We start from the raw sequence: 18,727 nt of genomic DNA on the forward strand, positions 1-18,727 counted from the left end.
GGTTTTTGTCGTTTCCCTTTGTGGTTCTTGGTACAGCGCCACCACAGGTGAGGAGGTGAACAAGTTTTTCAAAGGATCTAATTTGACAGTGCAGTGTGAAAATGAACGACACCAGCTGGAAATGTAACGAATGTTTCCACTTTGGTTCCCTGCAGACATGTTTGATTGGAGAGCATGAGTCTGAAGAGAGAATTGAACATGATTCTCTGCAGAGAGTCCAGCGTTTTCCACCACTGACACACGTAAAATAAAATGGGATCCATTTAAAGACAAAAAAACAGAACATATAATTGTCACACAATGCAGAGTGGATGTGTTCAGGCAGTACTTTCTACCAAACCTTTGTGTTTCTCATAGTAAAACCCMGAGGCTCCCTGTTGGGTTCCCATCATGCCTCTGGAATTCACCGCCTGTCTGTGTGTTTTCCAGGGTGAACGGGACGCCGTCGCCCCTCTCACTCAGCCCGTCTCCTGCCAGCAGCGGGGGAGCGCCGGTGGCAGCAACAGGAGGGGGAGGGGCATCGGGGTCGTCCGGTAGCGTGGCGATCCCCCAGCGGATCCACCACATGGCCGCCAGCCACGTCAACATCACCAACAACATCCTGAGGAGCTACGAGCAGTGGGAGACGGCCGACAGGCTGGCTGCCGACAGCAGAGGTGAGCAACGCAACGCAGCAACGCAACGCAGCAACGCAATGCAACGCAGCAACGCAATGCAACGCAGCAACGCAACGCTTCTGACATCCACCAATAACTAACTTAGCTAGCTGCCTTGTTTATAAGCAAAACGTTTCAGCAGCAGGAGAGGAGAGGCTGGAGAAATGCAGAAAAGTTTAAATGACATGATTTTWAACAAACARACACATTTATGTTTGAGGTAAAAACAAACTGCTTTTTGTTTACTACGTTTTTCAGGAATAGCAACATTTATGTCAATTTTATTAGGATTCTGTTTGTTTTTGGAAATAATGTCAAAACTTATCAAAGTTCCCACTTATATAATCTCACATTTATTACATGCATAATCCACTCATGTAACAACTAAAAATGTATTTACTAGCTCACCCATTAGCATAGTGTCTATTTAATTTTAACTRCAGTTTGCAGATATAACGTGTCAGGATTTGTAGACAGTTTCTGTTGGTTGTGGCGATGTGCAGCAGTAACCTGCTCTCTCCCTGCTGCGTCCTGCAGACTTCTTCCAGGACCTGGACTCGGCCATGGGGGGGGCTCTGAGTCAGCAGAGCAGCATGGTGGAGCTGGTGCGCTACATCAGGCAGGGACTGCACTGGCTGCGCTCCGAGGCGCAGCTGCTCTAGAGACGGGAGCAGAGCAACGGGAGCTAGAGCTGACATGAGACCCATCCCACTGCGACCCAAACCACACACACACACACACACACAAGACCGAGGATGATAACTGGGCCCGAATTCCCCCGCAGTGATCCAGGTGAAACACCTGAGGAGACGCAGAACACGCCCAAACCCTCCGTTAAGAAAACCACCAGAAAGAAGCTAAAAGTGATTTTTTATTATTTTTTTTAAGACGGATCATTTTCTGGAAGAGAAGTGAGCGTCTGATGTGATTAAGGCGCCTAAATGTGGCCAGAGAGCTGAGAGGCGGAGCAGCAAGGTGTCAGTGATCGGGTCTGGATCGAAAGCTGATATCGATCCGGCTGGAAGAGAAGCCGTCCAGTCCATCAGATAAGGACCACAGGGGTGAGGGGATAGAGGCCGACCTATGACCCCCCCCCCCACACGCCCCCTGATGCAGAATCAAAGCAGACCCGACTCGGTACCTCGACTGGAGCCAAAACCTGCCGCCGTTGAGTCCAGACGGTTCTGATTGGATTTGTATTACAACGGTGTCAAACACAGATATTCTTAATATTTAAAGTGAAAAATCCCACTTATTCCAAAGTACATATTTAGCACTTGTGGGACAGGTGCCAAACTCACGGCCTGAGGGCCAAATCTGGCCCGCTGGAGTCTTTTATGTGGCCCTCTAGACTCCAGAGGGACGCGTCAACAAAACCTTTAACATAAATATTYATCAATCATTATCAAAGCAGTTTTTCTGCGTACTGCCAAATCACACCAGTCAGTCCCTCCAGGTTTTTGCGATGTCATGAAAATTCACAAAAAATTATTTCACAAAAAATGATTACGAGTTTATTACAAATTTTACCCAAAAGGTTACAAAAGTTTAGGTTTAAGAGACAAACTCCCACCTACTGGTGGCAGTATTTCTTACTTTTACTACACCGCTGCCTCAAATGTACTTGATGTTACAGGCCATATGGTGAGTAAAGAAAGAAAATAAAACATCAGATATAAACTCAAATATTTCTAAATTAGCTCAGATTTTGATGGTAAAAACATCATAAACAATCTCAGAATCCTGGATGGACTGATCAGAGTGAAAAGACATTCAATATGGTTACATTTTAAGAAGAAGAACAGAGACAGCTGTTGGTGAATATTTTAACAATTAACAGGCATCATCAGTACGTTCTGGCCTGGTTCTTTGAGGACATTCATGATCTTGATGCCCTTCGAAAAGAAAATGAGTTTGACCTCCCTGATTAGCCGACAAATTGTAGTTACATCAGAAAAGGAAGGAAGTGASACTGTCTCTTTAACTAAAGCTGCTGGCCTATTGCAGTAACATCTCCGTTTGCTTTACGTTTAGTTTSACTCCTACAGACCAACATGCCGTCATTTCCTTTTTGTTTGTTTTTTTTACGCATTTTCAGTAAAATAAAAGTAGGTTCCTCCGATGACATCACGTCAGGCACAGAGCAACTTATCAGTTATCAAGTTTTCTTGTTGCTATTCTTTCTTATTCTGACATTTTTAATCAAATCATGAATTTGAGCCGTGTYGATGCGTTTGAATGATTCTGCCACAAACCAGTCAAATGGAAAACATTAAATTTAAACATTAAACGTTACAAGTTCCCATGATTCTCATCTTCTTCTTYACAGTTTGCTTCGGTTTGTATCCATAAACTGAGCAAATGGGAATTACAAAAATAAATTAGTTTAATGGAAACACGCCAACTTCTAAAAAAACTCAMGCTTTTCAATAAACATTTCTGCGCTAATATGACGTGGTTTTTCAGTCGTATTTTAAGCTCATCCAGGTGTGATTTTGAATTGCATTTCTTATTTAATGGAAACACCACGATTGCGAAATTGAGTTTTTTCAGCATTAGCAGAATATCAACAAAGTTTTATACACATTTGTAATGGAAAAGCGTCAAAGAAGCCAAACCACTTGCACCTTACGTGCTTCRTTTCACGTCCATATGTGWAGAGTCACTGCTTTGCACTAAGACAAGTTGATTACTGTGCCTTTTGTGATGTCATCAACAAAAATAAACAAAATTAAATTGGCAGAGGTTTGTTCTTCAGTGCACTTTTTAAAAATGGTGCATTTTGTGAAATTATAACTTAATTTTAGTTTTGTTTGTGTATTTTTTTTAAAAAACAAAAAATGCACCAGATGGTATCTTTAATGTTGTTACGTGGTAACACAGAAGGAAAAACAGACAAAATGGCACCATTCAGATGGTATGAAATGAAATGAGCTTTCTGGTGAAACAAGGTGTAAAATGTGACRTACGTCACTGCTGCTGGAATTTAGGTTGCACTTTTTTTAGCTGTAGCTACAGGATTTACTCTCACATTATTGATCAAGAGAGTAGCATATTTTTAATGAGAMAGGTGGATAYTTAGATGTAAAGCCTTTTAGCCTGTTGGTCATAAAGTGCCAACAGTGTCATTTATTTCCAGGGGCCTCCAAAACAAAACTCTAATGCCTTCCATTTGCCTTGTTATCATGATATAAAGCTACGCCAAAATCCAATTCTTAAATTAAGACCAGAAATATTGAATATTTTACCATTTCACCGTAAATATGGCTCATATGAGTAGWAAACAAGATAATTGTAAGTAGACAGCTTGGCTAACKTAGGAGCTAGCTAACCTTTGCTAACTGGGAACTAAGCTTAGCTTAGTCCCCATAGCTAACCTTTGCTAGCTGCTAAGTTAGCTAAGTTGTAAGCAGACAACGAACTTAGCAGCCAGATAATCTTAGGTAGCTGGGAACTAAGCTTAGCTTAGTCCTCACTTGACTAACTTAGCTAGTTGCTAAGTTAGTAGTTAGCTAACTTAGCTAGTTGCTAAATTAGCCAAGTTGTAAGGAGACAACTTAGCCAACTTGGCTAGCTGCCTAGTTTAAAAGTCAAACAAGATGGCTCTGGGAAAAAAAATTAAGTTTAGGGAGTAAACGCCACCAAAACAAGTTTCCTCTTTATTTCTCAGACAACTTCTCTCACTCTTTCTGACTATGCTAAGCTTAGCTAGCTGCTAAGTTATCTGCTTACAAACGGCTAACTTAACTTGCTGCCTTGTTTATACGTYACATGAGCTGGTTGAGAGTAAAAATTGAAGGTTAGGGAGTAAACAGCAACAGAACAGRCTCCCTGTTTACTTCTCTGAACGAGGGCTTCTTCCATCAAACACAACAACATGTCTTTTGCTGGTCATGCACTTTTTGTAAAATTTCTGCTCAGTTTTAGTTCCCATAGTAACCCACCCACTAAGGTGTCAAACACTTACAAAAAAGGGGGAGGAAAAACAAAACAAAACTACTAAACTCGGTATGATTGGGTTCCAATTAAGCCCCCCCCCACATGAAGAGCTGGTGAACGAGGAAGATCTCCCGTCTGCTCCTCTTCCTCTCCCCCGATGTCAAAGCGAATCTGCGACTTTGTACAGCACTAGATGAGATCGGATCATCTGCTGGATCCTCTTCTAGACGTTTCCCAACATTCGTCGTGTTGTTGTTGTTGGTGTGTATACGTGTACAGCTGATTRTCGAGTCTATCTAAATCGTTGCTGAACAATAATGATGTTTGTGTAACATACTGTACAGATTGTGACACCTAGAAGTCGTGTACTTGGGTGTTTGTTATTTTTTAGTGTCTTGAGTCAATGTGAAAGAATGGATAGGAGCGTGGGGTGTGTGTGTGTGTGTGTGTGTGTGTGTGTGTGTGCGTGTGTGTGTGTGTGTGTCCATGCACAGGCTACAGCTGTATTTACACAGCACAAAAGCTGAAGTGATTTTTAACCCTTTGTGGTACATTCAAAAGACGAGTCCCCACTGTTTCTGTGTTGCTTATTGTGCTACAAAAGCTTAAAATCAACCCTCCCTCACCCCCCGCCCCCCTCGTGCGCTTTCTGTAAATCCAGCACATCCAGCATGAGTTTCATAAGTTCTGGATCATTTCACCATGGCTGAATGTGTGTGAGAGGACGACGTGGATGTGGGAAGTAATTTTCACTTTAACATGGAAAAAAAGAAAGAAACTCAAGTGCCTCTATTTGTGTCCAGTTGGAATTGCTCTATTTATTTAAAAAAAACAAAGAATGAATCTAAATAATTTTCCATACCATATTGGTATAAATATGAATTTTTTTGTCTTTGTTTTTTTGTATAATCAGATGTCTCCATAAGCTTTTTAACTGGCGTTATGACGCCAGGGGTTTGGCTTTAAGATGAAAAAATAAGAGCGTGTGATTAAACGTGTTGAATTAGCATCCGTTGCTGTATTCTGATTTCTTGATGATTTGATGAAGTTTCAGTTTTGTCTGAAATGCCTGAAACTTTAAAAATCATTGCATGCAATAAATGGTAGCCTCAGACCAACAATTGCTTGTGTTCATTTGGAGAAAGACGAAAAGAAAAACCGTCTGTTTTGTGTTGCGTAGTTCACTGAATGTGTGGATGTTTTACGTCGCCTGCAGCTAGCTGCTTTAAATGTGCATCACTAACGGTGGCTGTTCGGACGTTCAAGAACCTAAAACACTTTAAAAGGCACAGTAACATTATCTCTACTATTCTGAGGTGGTAAAATGACTGGCAGAAAATCAATAGGAATGTAAAATGGTTTGCTTAGCTTTGCTAGTTAGCTTAGCTAGCTGTCTGGTCTGGTTGTGGCTAAAAGCTTCCAAATAAACACATCACTGGTGATTGTTTTGAGAAAAAATCAAACCTACGACTAATTTTTATCGTTTAAAATGAAGTATTTGATTAGTTTTTACATTTTTAGTATTTGCTACCCTTAATCTAAGAGTTGCCTGAAATGCTCAGGTGTTTTTAAGGTCAACTTAGTCCCATTTTCAACAATGGCATTCTGTCCTCACAGCTTTTATCTTAATACATCAACTAGTAATTTTTCATTTGCTGCCTGTTGAGTGGCTGGTTTCATGGTAATGCTGCAAAGTGTAATTATGTCAACATTTCGCCAGCATCTAAACTTCTAATGTAGCATGAAATGTCCCATCAGCTCTTAAAATTCAAACTTAACACATTTCTTGGTTTTGTTAAAATGATGTCTAAAGCCGAGCAGTGTGAACGTCCATACTCACTGATTTTACTCAAATAGTTTTGAATGGCAACAATTTAAACATGTAGAAAGAACCTGATGGTGACGGTTTGCTACCTGTGACTAAGCTAACGAGCTTAGCTTTTAGCATAAACAGCTTTAGGTTAGCTTTTTATGCTAAGACTGTGCTGAGCTAAGATAAATATGAATTATATTTATATGCTGAAAATTAGACTCTCAAAGTGGGAAAAGTCAAAAGGAATGCATTCATATCAGAGTCCAGTTTGTCTTTGGTCCGTTTGTGATTTTTTATTTTTTTTATTTTGTGAATCCTCTGATAAAAATTCAACATTCAATGAAGAAATCAGTTTTTCTTTTAATAAGGCTGCTTCAGATGTACAGTGATTTACAGATCCCCTCAGGCTCTTTACTATATTAAATTATGTTTATTATTGAGATTTATTTTCCAAATCAAACTAATTTTTTCTTTAATTGAATGAAAAATAAACATTTATTTTGGCCCACTAGTGCTTTCAACTTCCACTTCCAAGTCTTGACACGACTGATCTAGAGCGGTATAAATATAAAAGATCAATTTTCTGCTCAAAATCATTTAAGTGTGAAATCAGGCATTCTCAGACAATAAGACATATTTCTTTAAGATGTCACATATGACATCCATAAATAACCCAGATTGAGTGTAGCTTAATTTTTGGTTTAGTTATGATGAAAGCATCACCCTAATATTTCATGTTTTCTATCTGGTTTACTCAGATTTAGAACAAGTTGACCAACTTTGCATTGGGGCTTGAAGGGAACATTACAGCAATTTAGTGTTTGAAACGCAGCACAACTGGTAAATATTGAATTAAAGCAACAAATCATTTTTATGCAACGCGATATGACTGTGTGTCTTCATCTAATACGTTTTGGAAACAGACTTGCTCAGCTTGCCCTGTTATACTGCTGGCATCTCATTAAGGATCTCATTAGTTATTGTTGCATTAGCACAGTTGTCAACAAATTTATGAAAGACAGTAGTAAGAAGAAAACATTATTTTTGTAATAATTACAATGGAAAGCTTAATGTGTGTTGCTAGCAGATGGTGTGAAGCCAGTAATACTTTGATAATCTCTCCAGTAGTGACAACTTTTCCCTGATTGTGGTTTGCATTTCATTAAGTCACAGATAAAGCTTATTATTTCTAGAAATAACCCCCCGAGAGGATAAACAGTGTTGTGCTTTTATACACATTCATCTCCATAATTCATCAAATGTTTGATTGTAATGAAAAGTCAGCTGATATGTGATGGCATACATTTTGAAGTTGGAGTATAAATGACCTTTAACCCTTTGGAGCAGTTCAACTCTGATGAAATCAGAAATGTAGTTTTAACATTTGTATGCCTAATTTTTATCCCAAATGAAGCATGCATTCCCGTTTTGTATCCATATATTGAAAACTGGATATGATTTGATTTTTCTTCATAATTCAGTATTTTATGATTTGTGGATAAATTAGGTAATTGCTCCGATTTAATACAGAGCAGTTTTGCAAAAAAAAAATTTATATTGCATATTTATTTCTGCTCTGGTCCCTTTTTGGACTATTCAAAAGATAAAACCAAAATTGTAAGGAACCTAGCTCTAATTAACATTTAAAGGATTCATGAAACCACATTTCCATGCAATAGACAAACCCGTCATTGTGGGTAAGATCTTTTTCCACCCCAAATAGTATGAAACCCAAATGAGACAAACACAAATAACAAAGGTACGAAACGGCAAAGTAGCTAAATAACCAGCACTCTTGAAAAGTTATTTAGCTTAGCTAGGTTTGTTGTTTACCTGAAAAGTGCAGCTAGTTTTCAGCTCGCTCAAAGCTTGCTAAAAGCAAATAATATGGAATCTAAAACAAAATTAACAAATGTACAAAACAGCAAAGCAGCTAAATTACCAGCAACCTTGAGTAAATGTAGCTTAATTATCTGCCTGTTGTTTACCTGATAAAGTGCAGACAGCTTTTAGCTAGCTGAGCAAAGCTAGCGATCAACTTCATACCAAAGTCTGAATATTACTCAACAGAGTATTTTCTATCTTTTTTCACAGAAGTAAATAACTTGTCCCTTATTCTTGTGTAAATTGAATCCTACAAATCCTACATTTGAATTCCAACCAAATTAAACTAGGCTAGCATTTTATTACAGTAAGCAGCAAGTTTCTGTTAAATTGTGCTGACAATTATTTTGACCCATTTTTTATTTTTTTTTTTATTATTTTATTTGAGTAAAAATAATTTGCAACTGTCTTTAATTTAAAAATAAGGTGGCTTTAGATTTAAACTGTGAGATTTCTGGCTCATGTTAAAATGCTACTAGCCAATCTTCCAGTCCATGGCCATATATTATAAAGTACAGCAGAGTTTATGTCTGAATTAATGCACTGAAAACCCAGATAGAGACTCTGAACGCAGCTCAAACTCATCATGTCATGCAGTGAACATGGACACAGTTCACATCCGGCTCAACTTGAACGCTCCAGCGCAGCCACCAGTGGTTTTGCAGCAGCAGCATGGTGACTCTGATCTGGTCTGTGAGCGGATCCCATCAAAACCACTGGCTAAACAAAACAAAGATCAGTGCAGAACGCGGCTGACAGCACATCAGTCCAACGTGGGTTTGTGTCGTATCCTTCAAAATGTGTTGCACAACCTCCACTGTTTTTCTTTTTCTACCAGTGCTATCTTTTGGGCCTTTTTTTCTATGGTTCTTTTTTATAATGAAGTTGTTCTATGTGATGAAGATAATGATCAAAAAGTTGTGATGCAGTTCCATTGTTTTTAAATATTTAATGTCTCTGAAATATGGATTAAAACCTGTTTGAACCAGTGATCCCGCTGCTGTCTTTCATTGAGCTCTTAAGATGCATGTTGTGGTTTTGTTTTTTTTAAGAATGTGGGACGTATGTGAGTCTTAGAGGAATATTTTATGAAAGGACTAAAAAAAAGAAAAAAAAACACACATGTTCTAATCTCTCTGATTTAACAATCAGAGATTCTTCCATGAATTAGCCTGAGAGGTTTTTATGTACACAGGAGCCGATCCAGTCGTCTTACTGCCACTAATGAACTCGTATTTCTACATCACAGAAACTATTAGACTCCTTCACCATGCATGATTAATTCACTGAATAAAGTTTCACATTAAAATTCAAGAGAGAGAGAGAGCAGAGTCTGACGGAGGAGAGAGAAAAGAAAGGAAGACATGACGGCCTAGTTAAAGTTGAATTTAAGCTACTTTGAGGGACATGAATATGTTTGAATTAAACATTTTGTCATCAAAGTGAGATGATTAAAGTCTGAATCCAGACCTGTAGTCTGCAGGGAAGGCATGTCGTAACTAACTCACTTTGTTTTAAAAGCTAAAATCACATATGTAAAAGTTGACGCAATAAACCAGAAACAAAATCTGAAAAGTGTGGTGTGCATTTGTATTCAGCCTCAATGAATCAATACTTTTGAGATCAGCCATCCACAGCCATTACAGCAGCATGTATGGACTAATCAGCTACACACACATGACTAAAGAGTGAAGGTATGTATGGAGGCTGCAGACCCCAATGCAATCAAGGTACATTTCTGCCAAAAAAACTCAGAAATGTTCAGACTAATCTCAGAAATGTTCTAAAAAAAAAACAAAAAAACCAGGAAACTGTGAATTTCAAAAAGTGAAAAATTTGGGGTTGGTAGAGTGAGCGTCGCTCCTTCACCCTGACGTTCCTTCCCTCAGGGGGGGGGGAGGAGGGGGCGCCGATCTATGTTTTCGCATCCACCTGAATAATGTGTAGTTGCGCCACTGGTCATACGTACCGCATGTCTTCCCCCCTTCTTAAATAAAGGTCACCAGAGCTGAAGAAATTCTTTCAAAATAATTATCTATCATGGCCTTGACAACAATACAGGGTTTTTACTCCAAGTGAACAAAATTAAAGCCGAGTTCATCACAAGGAGAGATCAGGTTGGATATTTTGTTAAAGAATCAAGAATGATGAACACAGAAATCCTGAGTTTAGGTTTAGACAGATCACGGTTACCTCAACGTAACTTTAACAAAGACCAGAGCAGAGCATCGGTACCGGCGTTCAGCTCAACGGAGCTCCTAAACTCACTCGTCTGGATTAGACTGAATTTATTCTGTGTGATGTTTCTCGGCTAATAGAGCCGGAGCGCTGGGACCCGCCGCTCTTATCGACTGCTGCAGCCCAGATACACAGAAAGAAAAAAAAACCTTATCAAACATTTACAAGTTATAGTCTTACAGACTTGGTGAGTGAGAAACTCCACTCTGGGCCTGAAAATGAAAAGCTTGTTAGACTTGGTGTAAAAAAAAAAAAAAGCTCTACAAACAAATCAGTCGTAATTCTGATCTCAATGACCTTGAAGTTTTCTATGTCCATATTTATTATGCAACTGTGGGTARAATATCTTTTGATAAATAGTTAAAATAGGGGAAAGCTGCATTTATATTTCAAGAGCCATCTGTTAAAATGTAAGAGAAAAAGTTTAAAGCTTGAGATGAAGACCCAGAACTGTGAACGCCATTCTTTGATCTGAACAAAAACGAAGAAATGAATGTCYCCCAGCAGAAGCCAGAAGATGTTTTAAATGTGAAAGAAATACACAAGTCTGTACAAGTAGAGCTAAAATAATGCAGCATCATGAAAACATCATGAATCCCAGCTTCATTACACCTGGAGAGAAATATTTAMATTTTTTGTGACTTTGATGATTGTGGCTTATAGACGATGAAAACACAAAATTCATCGTCTCGGAAAATCTGAATAGTGTGGAACGGATATAGCATATTTYAGCAGCTGTTATTTGAAACACAAAAATTATTTACATAAATGTTGTCATTTCTGCTCCGGTTTTGGCCAGTATCGTTATTCCTGCTGAATTTGCAATTCACAGTAAGGCAGCAWTAAAGTATCAAGAATTAGTGTCTGAAATGTATTATATAGGACAAAAAGAAAAAAAATTCACTTTGTATTTATATACTAGCTAAAAAAAAAAAATATGATGGATTGATTAAATTTTTGCGTACAAGAAAAAATATTTTGGAAAAAAGCCATTTCTCTGAAGTATGTTCCTGAAGAGAAATTGTGTCGTCATTAGAGATGAACCAATCCGATACTAACATCTATATCGGTCTCGATATTTAAAAAAATTCTTATCGGGTATTGATGACGTCTAATCCATARAATTAGACAAYARGTCTAATTCTATGGATGTTCCCGATCCATAGAATTAGACTGAATAGGCAGATCTGGTCAGTCTAGTTCTATGGTTTGTGCTGTGAGTGACGTCATTCTTTATTTCTTATTTTACATTGTATTTGAATTAARCACTGAACTTTCTGAACCATYTGAAAGATTTACTGCWGTTTATTTTCTACATGTTTGACCAAAATAGTCAACCTGTTGTTAKTGTCAGCTTCRGTTTCTTCATTATTTATTTTCCCAATTGCACTGATTGAACAAATTAAAGTTGTTTTTACAAGTTTTAACAGGCTTGTGAAGCTGTTGGTGYATTTCAGTGGCTGTACTGATGCAGATTTATCAAATACATTTGTACTTCAGCAGATTTATGACTGTGTTTAAAAAAAGAAACATTTTAGGTCGGTTCAGGCGTTTTTCTGTTTTGGATCACAGTCGGGCGATCCAATACTTCACTACCTCAGGTATCACATCGGTAGTGAAGAAAGTGGATCAGTGAATCTCTGGTAGTGATGAGGGGAAAAAGTCTTAGCTGTCCAGTAAGATTCAGACAGGCTAAAAAGATGATTGTCAAAAACAAAAACACAGCAGTGTTATTGTCAGTGTAAATGCCACATGTGTCGCTGCAGCTGCAAATATTGTGGAAAATGTAAATAAGATAATACGGAGATTTTTATTGAGTGTGTATTAATACACTCGTCTAAGACGTCAGCAATCTCAACAACAAAAAAAACCATTAAAGGACTAAATTTACATTTTCAGAGAGAAACTTGCCTCTGTTTTATATTCCTTCYACATCGTTTCCATCCCTATAACTGACTGAATCAGACTCATTAGGGAAAGGAACCCACTCTGCTGATGGTCAGAGTGGCAGCATTAAGACGATGCCACGCCCCTCATCYTGTGCTGTGATTGGTTAAAACACCGTTTTCTGTTTGGCTGTCGGGTTCACAGCTACGAAGTTGTCTGTTCTGACCGAATGAGTCCTGATTAAACCAGTTTCACGCCGACAGGAAACACMTCTCATCATCTCAAGCTTTGTAGAGGCTRWGGCGTCCAAAGTGCTGGTCAGACAGAAGATGAGGTCGGTTTTTTTAGCCTGACACTCAGTGTAAAGCYTTGTTCGCACGTCACTGGGTCTTTTTATAAACCAATATTTCTGACACATCATTCAATATCACACAGAAAAGTTTTCGTCCACATTTTTAAATCCACCTAAAAGCTTCGTTTTAAACCTGCCAAACCCATAGGGGGCAGTGTAGCKCAAAACTCAAACCTACGTCAGCCAATCAGATGGCTTCAAAACAAGCATGACTTCCTRTTAGGAATAAAAGATGGCGCCTGGAGGTTCATTTTGTGGACAGATATAAAGGTTGAACTACGGTTCTTTTAAATTGCATGTTAGAATATAAGGTTAATAAGGTCTGGCTCCTGAGTCTGATTTGACCAAAGTACAAGATTACAGTTAAAATTGAATGGATGTTGAGATCATCTCTAAGTAGCTTAGTTGCCATTGYAAMGGTTTAAAGTATTGTCAAGTTAACGGGGAGAAACAATGACGTCACAATGACGAGGCAGCAGTTTCTCTCGATACCAGGTTATAGAAACAAAATGTTTACCTTTACCAGTAGATGAAGCCTTGTCCACTGTCTGACCACTGTCTGTATAAATGTCACATTCCAACAGTTCAAGATTTATCGTTTTTCAATAAATTGCTAGTTCCACTTCATTGTAAATGACTCCACCTCATATTAGGGGAACTGGAACGATCCAAAAGTCTGAGTTCTGGTTTGGTAACCTCTCCGGTTCCGACCACAAGCATCCAATTCCAATTGGCGGAGAGCAAAAATGAAGACTGACTGGATACAATTTTGGGAAGAAATGATTCAAATATTCAGGAACAAATACAGCCGGGTCGGATGGACGGCCTTGGCCGTAGAAGGACTGCTTCCTTCAGATTTGTTGGCTGAAATAACTAGGAAGTGCACTGGAGAATATTCTCTTCGTTGTGAGAAATTACTTTTGCTGTTGCCTAAAGTCCGAACTGAATGTGGGAAATATTTTCAGTTTTCTGTTCCGTTTTCTTGGAACTAGTTGTAGAAACATGAACCTAGAGTTGCTGTAATGTTTTTAACGCTGCTCTCACTGATTTTGAGAAGGAATCGTCAGTCTGTAAATGTTTTAACTGAGGAATATTTTAAAGGGGYGGGATGTTTTGAGCTTTGCATCATGTTATGATGTCATCCCCTCACCAAAAACATCCTGGAGAGTTACCTCGATTCTTTCATGCATGCTTGAGAAATCCTTTTAATCTCCATGGTAACCATTCAGCTGTGCCAWACACCCDGATGGACCTAGCYCCGCCTTTAATGCAGAGCTCCTCCAATTAGCTGCAGTTTCCAAGACTCCAAGCTTCTGCCTCCCCCWTGACTCCTCCACTCAGCTCCTTCAGACTAGCCAGAAGAAATTAGCAAACATYTGGTGAAACTGCACATCTGCTGAGCTCATTATAGGAGCTGCTTCTCAGAGAAAGGCTGGTGAAAATGTTGTTAAAGGGTTAATAGAGGAGCCATGTTGTGATGACTTCATGAAGGTGGAGTTYTTAAAGAGACAGAAGCCTAATTTCAATTTGTTTAATTAGGAAGTGAAAAAATTGTAAGTCATATTTGATATCCAATAAATGATGGTAGTTKTTACTTGATTGTGATATAAAATGACACTATGAATCTGGAAAAGTCAGGACACTGCCACTTTAATTTTGATGGCTTTAACTTTTTAACTGTTTTGCTGTGAATGTGCTGAGATTTTYCATCTCAGTGGGATTTTCCTGGTGAAATAAAGACCATTAATAATAATAATATAAGCATAAGAGCAGATTCTCCTCACCCCTGTAGCAAGAACGTCATGGTCTGACACGACGACGTGTGAAATCCTCCTTCATGTCCAACTGACAGGAAAAAAGTGTTCAACAGCAGGAAAGAAGATTGAGTATGTTTAATAAAGTGCCTCGCTATTGAACAGCGCCGACCACATTGACAATGAGCAGCTTCCACATGCTGTTTAATGTGTGGCAGTGGAGCATCTAATTAGCTGACTGGTCTGTAGCTCCAGCCGCGAAGAAGAAGAAGAAGAAGAAGAAAAAAAGCTCCTCTGTGACAAAGTACTCTTCAAATCCACTTCTTTAAGTCCTTGGGAGGCTGTTTACTATTCCTGGATTTTTCCACACGCCGTAAACACACACACCTCCGAGACGAGGCCCGGTCTCAGCGCAGCTGAGCTAAGCGCTTTCCACACACACACACACACACACACACGCACACGCACACGCGCACACACACAGTAACTCTAATGTGATTGTATGTCGCCACCGTTAACAGAAAGTCAGTGTGACCTGCCAGAGTACGAGCCCACAGCGGTAATGCAATTACCAGTGTATAAAACATAATGATAGATGATGAGCATGAGACAAAGACGGAGCGGATCGGAGAGGGTCGCTGGGAGTGATGGAGTGAAGAAGAGGAGAAATGGCGGAGGGACGGCAGGTGAGCGGTAATGTAATTGCAATTAGATCAATTCGATTGCGGTCAGAGATCGGCGCTTGCGATGATAAATATTGATCTGATGAAAGCAGCGGAGCAGAAATGTGAGCTGACAGGAATGCAGGTGGCAGAACGGAGAAGATCCAGCGGCACCGAGCCGGACGTTTCCACCGCCTCACAAAGCACAACGAGTGAGCGACACCAAACATTTACACACCGCTGTGACCTCTGTAAACTGAAAAACTGATTCATTAGCGATGTTTATTGATTAAATTACACTATACCTTCTGACGAGGCTCGTCTGTGGCATTGGAAGTGTTTTTTTAAGCTAACCTTTCAGCAGGTATTAAACTGAAGGACGTTTTCTAATTYCTTCAGCTGCAAAAAAACACATTTTCTCAAACGCACCTTTACTCAGAGCAGCAACTCCGATTAAAGCTGAACGGAAGTCAGGTGTTAGAGAAGCTGAAAAACTTTTAGCAGTCACACACTTAGAAYTGAAATGGTTAATTAGTTGTAGATTTTATGAATTTATCAACATTTTGTATGTACTGTTAATATTTTTACCCGAGATATATTTGAATGAGTTCTAGAGTTTTGACCCCAGCTARCTGGGATCCTAAACAACAGTTCATTAAGCCCATGTTTCTGTACTAAAAAATGTGTTGTTGAATGCGACTCCRCTTGCTCCAACTGCATCCCTCAGGATGTAATAAAAAAATTGGACAGCAGGAAAGGATGCTTGTTTTAAATTTTAAACCTCAACACCACTGATGTTTTACTGAAACAAACGCACAAGATGAGCCAAAAGGCTGAGATACTCGGAGGCAAAAGGAATCCAAAAATCTAAAATAAAGGAAAAAGAAAAATAAACTGAAAATTATATTTGGAAGTGGTGAAACTGGCAGGGAATAGATATAAAGTGCTGCCATGTTTTTTGTTTTTTTTWAATCTTTTTATCTTTAACACATACTTCATTTCAGGCAAATGGCTCTGCATGAGTGCCAGGAGATTTTAAAAAGGCGTGRGACTAGACTCACACCATGTTTTTAGATGAAATTACAATGTTTTTAATAGTTGGTTATAAAAAGTCAGAGAAAAAGAAAAAAAAAAGACTGCCAGTTCCAGGAACTGGTATTTTCCTTCCCAGAGGCTCTTTAACACAGACAAACATGATGTTTTTGAGGTGTTAAATAAGAAATCAAAATATAAAACCACACAACAGTACTTTGGGGTTTTTTAGTTTTTTTCCCCCTCACCCCGTCAGAATCTGACCTGTGATCCACGATTCACTCAGACCCCTCTAAGAGAAGCCGGTGCTGCAGAMGGCAAGAAGCTGACAGTAAATCCTCTTCATTCATCATCAGACCCCAAATTAAAGCTGAAATTGCTTCCTTCTAAATGGCCACGGCACAAAATCGACAGGCGCTGCAGCAGCAGTAAAAACACAGCTACTCCGTTTCATTTGCATTACGGTTTTATGGCGGTGGCTTTTCGCTCGGTTCATTCCAGGTCCCGAATTAAATCTGAACCAACTGTGAGGGAAACAGCCATAAGTGAAAGTGAAAATGTCANGACTAGACTCACACCATGTTTTTAGATGAAATTACAATGTTTTTAATAGTTGGTTATAAAAAGTCAGAGAAAAAGAAAAAAAAAAGACTGCCAGTTCCAGGAACTGGTATTTTCCTTCCCAGAGGCTCTTTAACACAGACAAACATGATGTTTTTGAGGTGTTAAATAAGAAATCAAAATATAAAACCACACAACAGTACTTTGGGGTTTTTTAGTTTTTTTCCCCCTCACCCCGTCAGAATCTGACCTGTGATCCACGATTCACTCAGACCCCTCTAAGAGAAGCCGGTGCTGCAGAMGGCAAGAAGCTGACAGTAAATCCTCTTCATTCATCATCAGACCCCAAATTAAAGCTGAAATTGCTTCCTTCTAAATGGCCACGGCACAAAATCGACAGGCGCTGCAGCAGCAGTAAAAACACAGCTACTCCGTTTCATTTGCATTACGGTTTTATGGCGGTGGCTTTTCGCTCGGTTCATTCCAGGTCCCGAATTAAATCTGAACCAACTGTGAGGGAAACAGCCATAAGTGAAAGTGAAAATGTCAAAGTGTATGGCAACAGTACAGGATGTGCAAGTTGCCCTCAGCTGTTGTGGCAGAAAGGAAAAGACTTTATTTAAAAGGTTACCTGAGGAGGACTGGGTTCTTTAAAATGAAAAAACTGTTGGGATTTTTTTTTTTCCTGAGGGAAATTTATTTAAATCTGGGATCCTTCATGAGGCAACGTCAAGCCCAGTGTTACCAAGGTTCCTCACTTCTCGTTTCAAGASCTTAATACAAATAAGAGAGATCACCACCAGAACCACTAAAACTAAAAACAGTTGGTACTGGGAGTCYACTGGTTCAGTCTGGTTTACACCATTACATTCATCMGTCTTTCTCCATGAAGTTGGCTCAAAACAAAAGCTGCGTTTCCATTGACCACACAACTAAGCAAATTGGAATTTTGAAAATAAATTTGCTTAATGGAAAAACAGCAATTAAAAAAAAAATCTCGTTTTTGGTTAAGTTTAGGCACAAGGATGAGGTGTTTTTTTCAGCTGTATCTAAATTAGTGCATTTCACAAAACTGCAACGGAAACACTTTTCGCATCACTCGGGTCACATGATCAACAACTGGATGTTTCTATGGYCACAAACCACGAAGACGACAGGATGATGCCGGGGTTTAAAACTGTTAATGACTTATGTGAACAAGCTTAGTCACGTGTAATTTTAATAGCGTTTTTTTCTTAATGGAAACACAGCTAACGCAAAATTGAGATTTTTCCAACATTAGTGGAATATCAACCCAGTTTTGAACTCGAGACACAGAAAAACCCTGATGTTGATATTCTCACCTGAGGATCAGGCAGCACCTCATGATGGCCGCAGCCTCAGGCTCCCATCTACCCAGGTCTCTTGTCTTTTGTTCTTTGGATGGACTACACTGAAACCAGTATATGATGCTTCTATATGATGACAATAAAGACTGATTCTGATTTGCCATGGAAATGCAGATTACTCAAAGCTTGAACTTATTAGCAGCTGAAAACCAGAGATTTTTTTTTTTTTTACCTCCACAATGATTTTACCAAAAAACATTTACTGGAGTTCCCATTTAGAGTAGAAAGCATTAAAAGCAGTTGTGTGACTGAATCTTGTTTCTAAAACACTTTTAGTACCATTTTAACATTTAGAACCTGCCACATGTGAAGTTAATGCCAAGTATCCAACCCACTTCTGTTTTAATTGGTAATCCCATTACCTTTATTTTTATTTTCCATGTTAATTGTCATGGATAAARAAATCAATTTGCATGAGTTCCATAAAGCAGCCAGTGATTGTGCAAGTTGGTTGTGCAGCAGCAGCTGTAGATCTGTCATGTAATGTGAGGATTCCAGTGGCACCAAATAACTAACGAGATGAAACGTGTTGGTATGTCAGTAAAGTTTCAGCATCCTGGG

The 18,727-nt window shown here is 39.0% G+C and overlaps 1 protein-coding gene across 1 annotated transcript in view; it reads left to right on the forward strand.

Moving 5' to 3' along the window:
- Positions 1–9,282, forward strand: part of aff2 (AF4/FMR2 family, member 2) — a 199,815-nt gene extending 190,533 nt beyond the window's left edge. Inside the window, exons 22-23 of the mRNA XM_017307008.1 lie at positions 202–656; positions 1,194–9,282. Coding sequence (XP_017162497.1) covers positions 202–656; positions 1,194–1,318 — 580 coding nt within the window. The 3' untranslated portion in view covers positions 1,319–9,282. The remainder of the gene's footprint in view (positions 1–201; positions 657–1,193) is intronic.
- Positions 9,283–18,727: the final 9,445 nt, after the last annotated feature.

Source organism: Poecilia reticulata, linkage group LG10 (assembly GCF_000633615.1).
Source record: "Poecilia reticulata strain Guanapo linkage group LG10, Guppy_female_1.0+MT, whole genome shotgun sequence".
Lineage (NCBI taxonomy): Eukaryota > Metazoa > Chordata > Actinopteri > Cyprinodontiformes > Poeciliidae > Poecilia > Poecilia reticulata.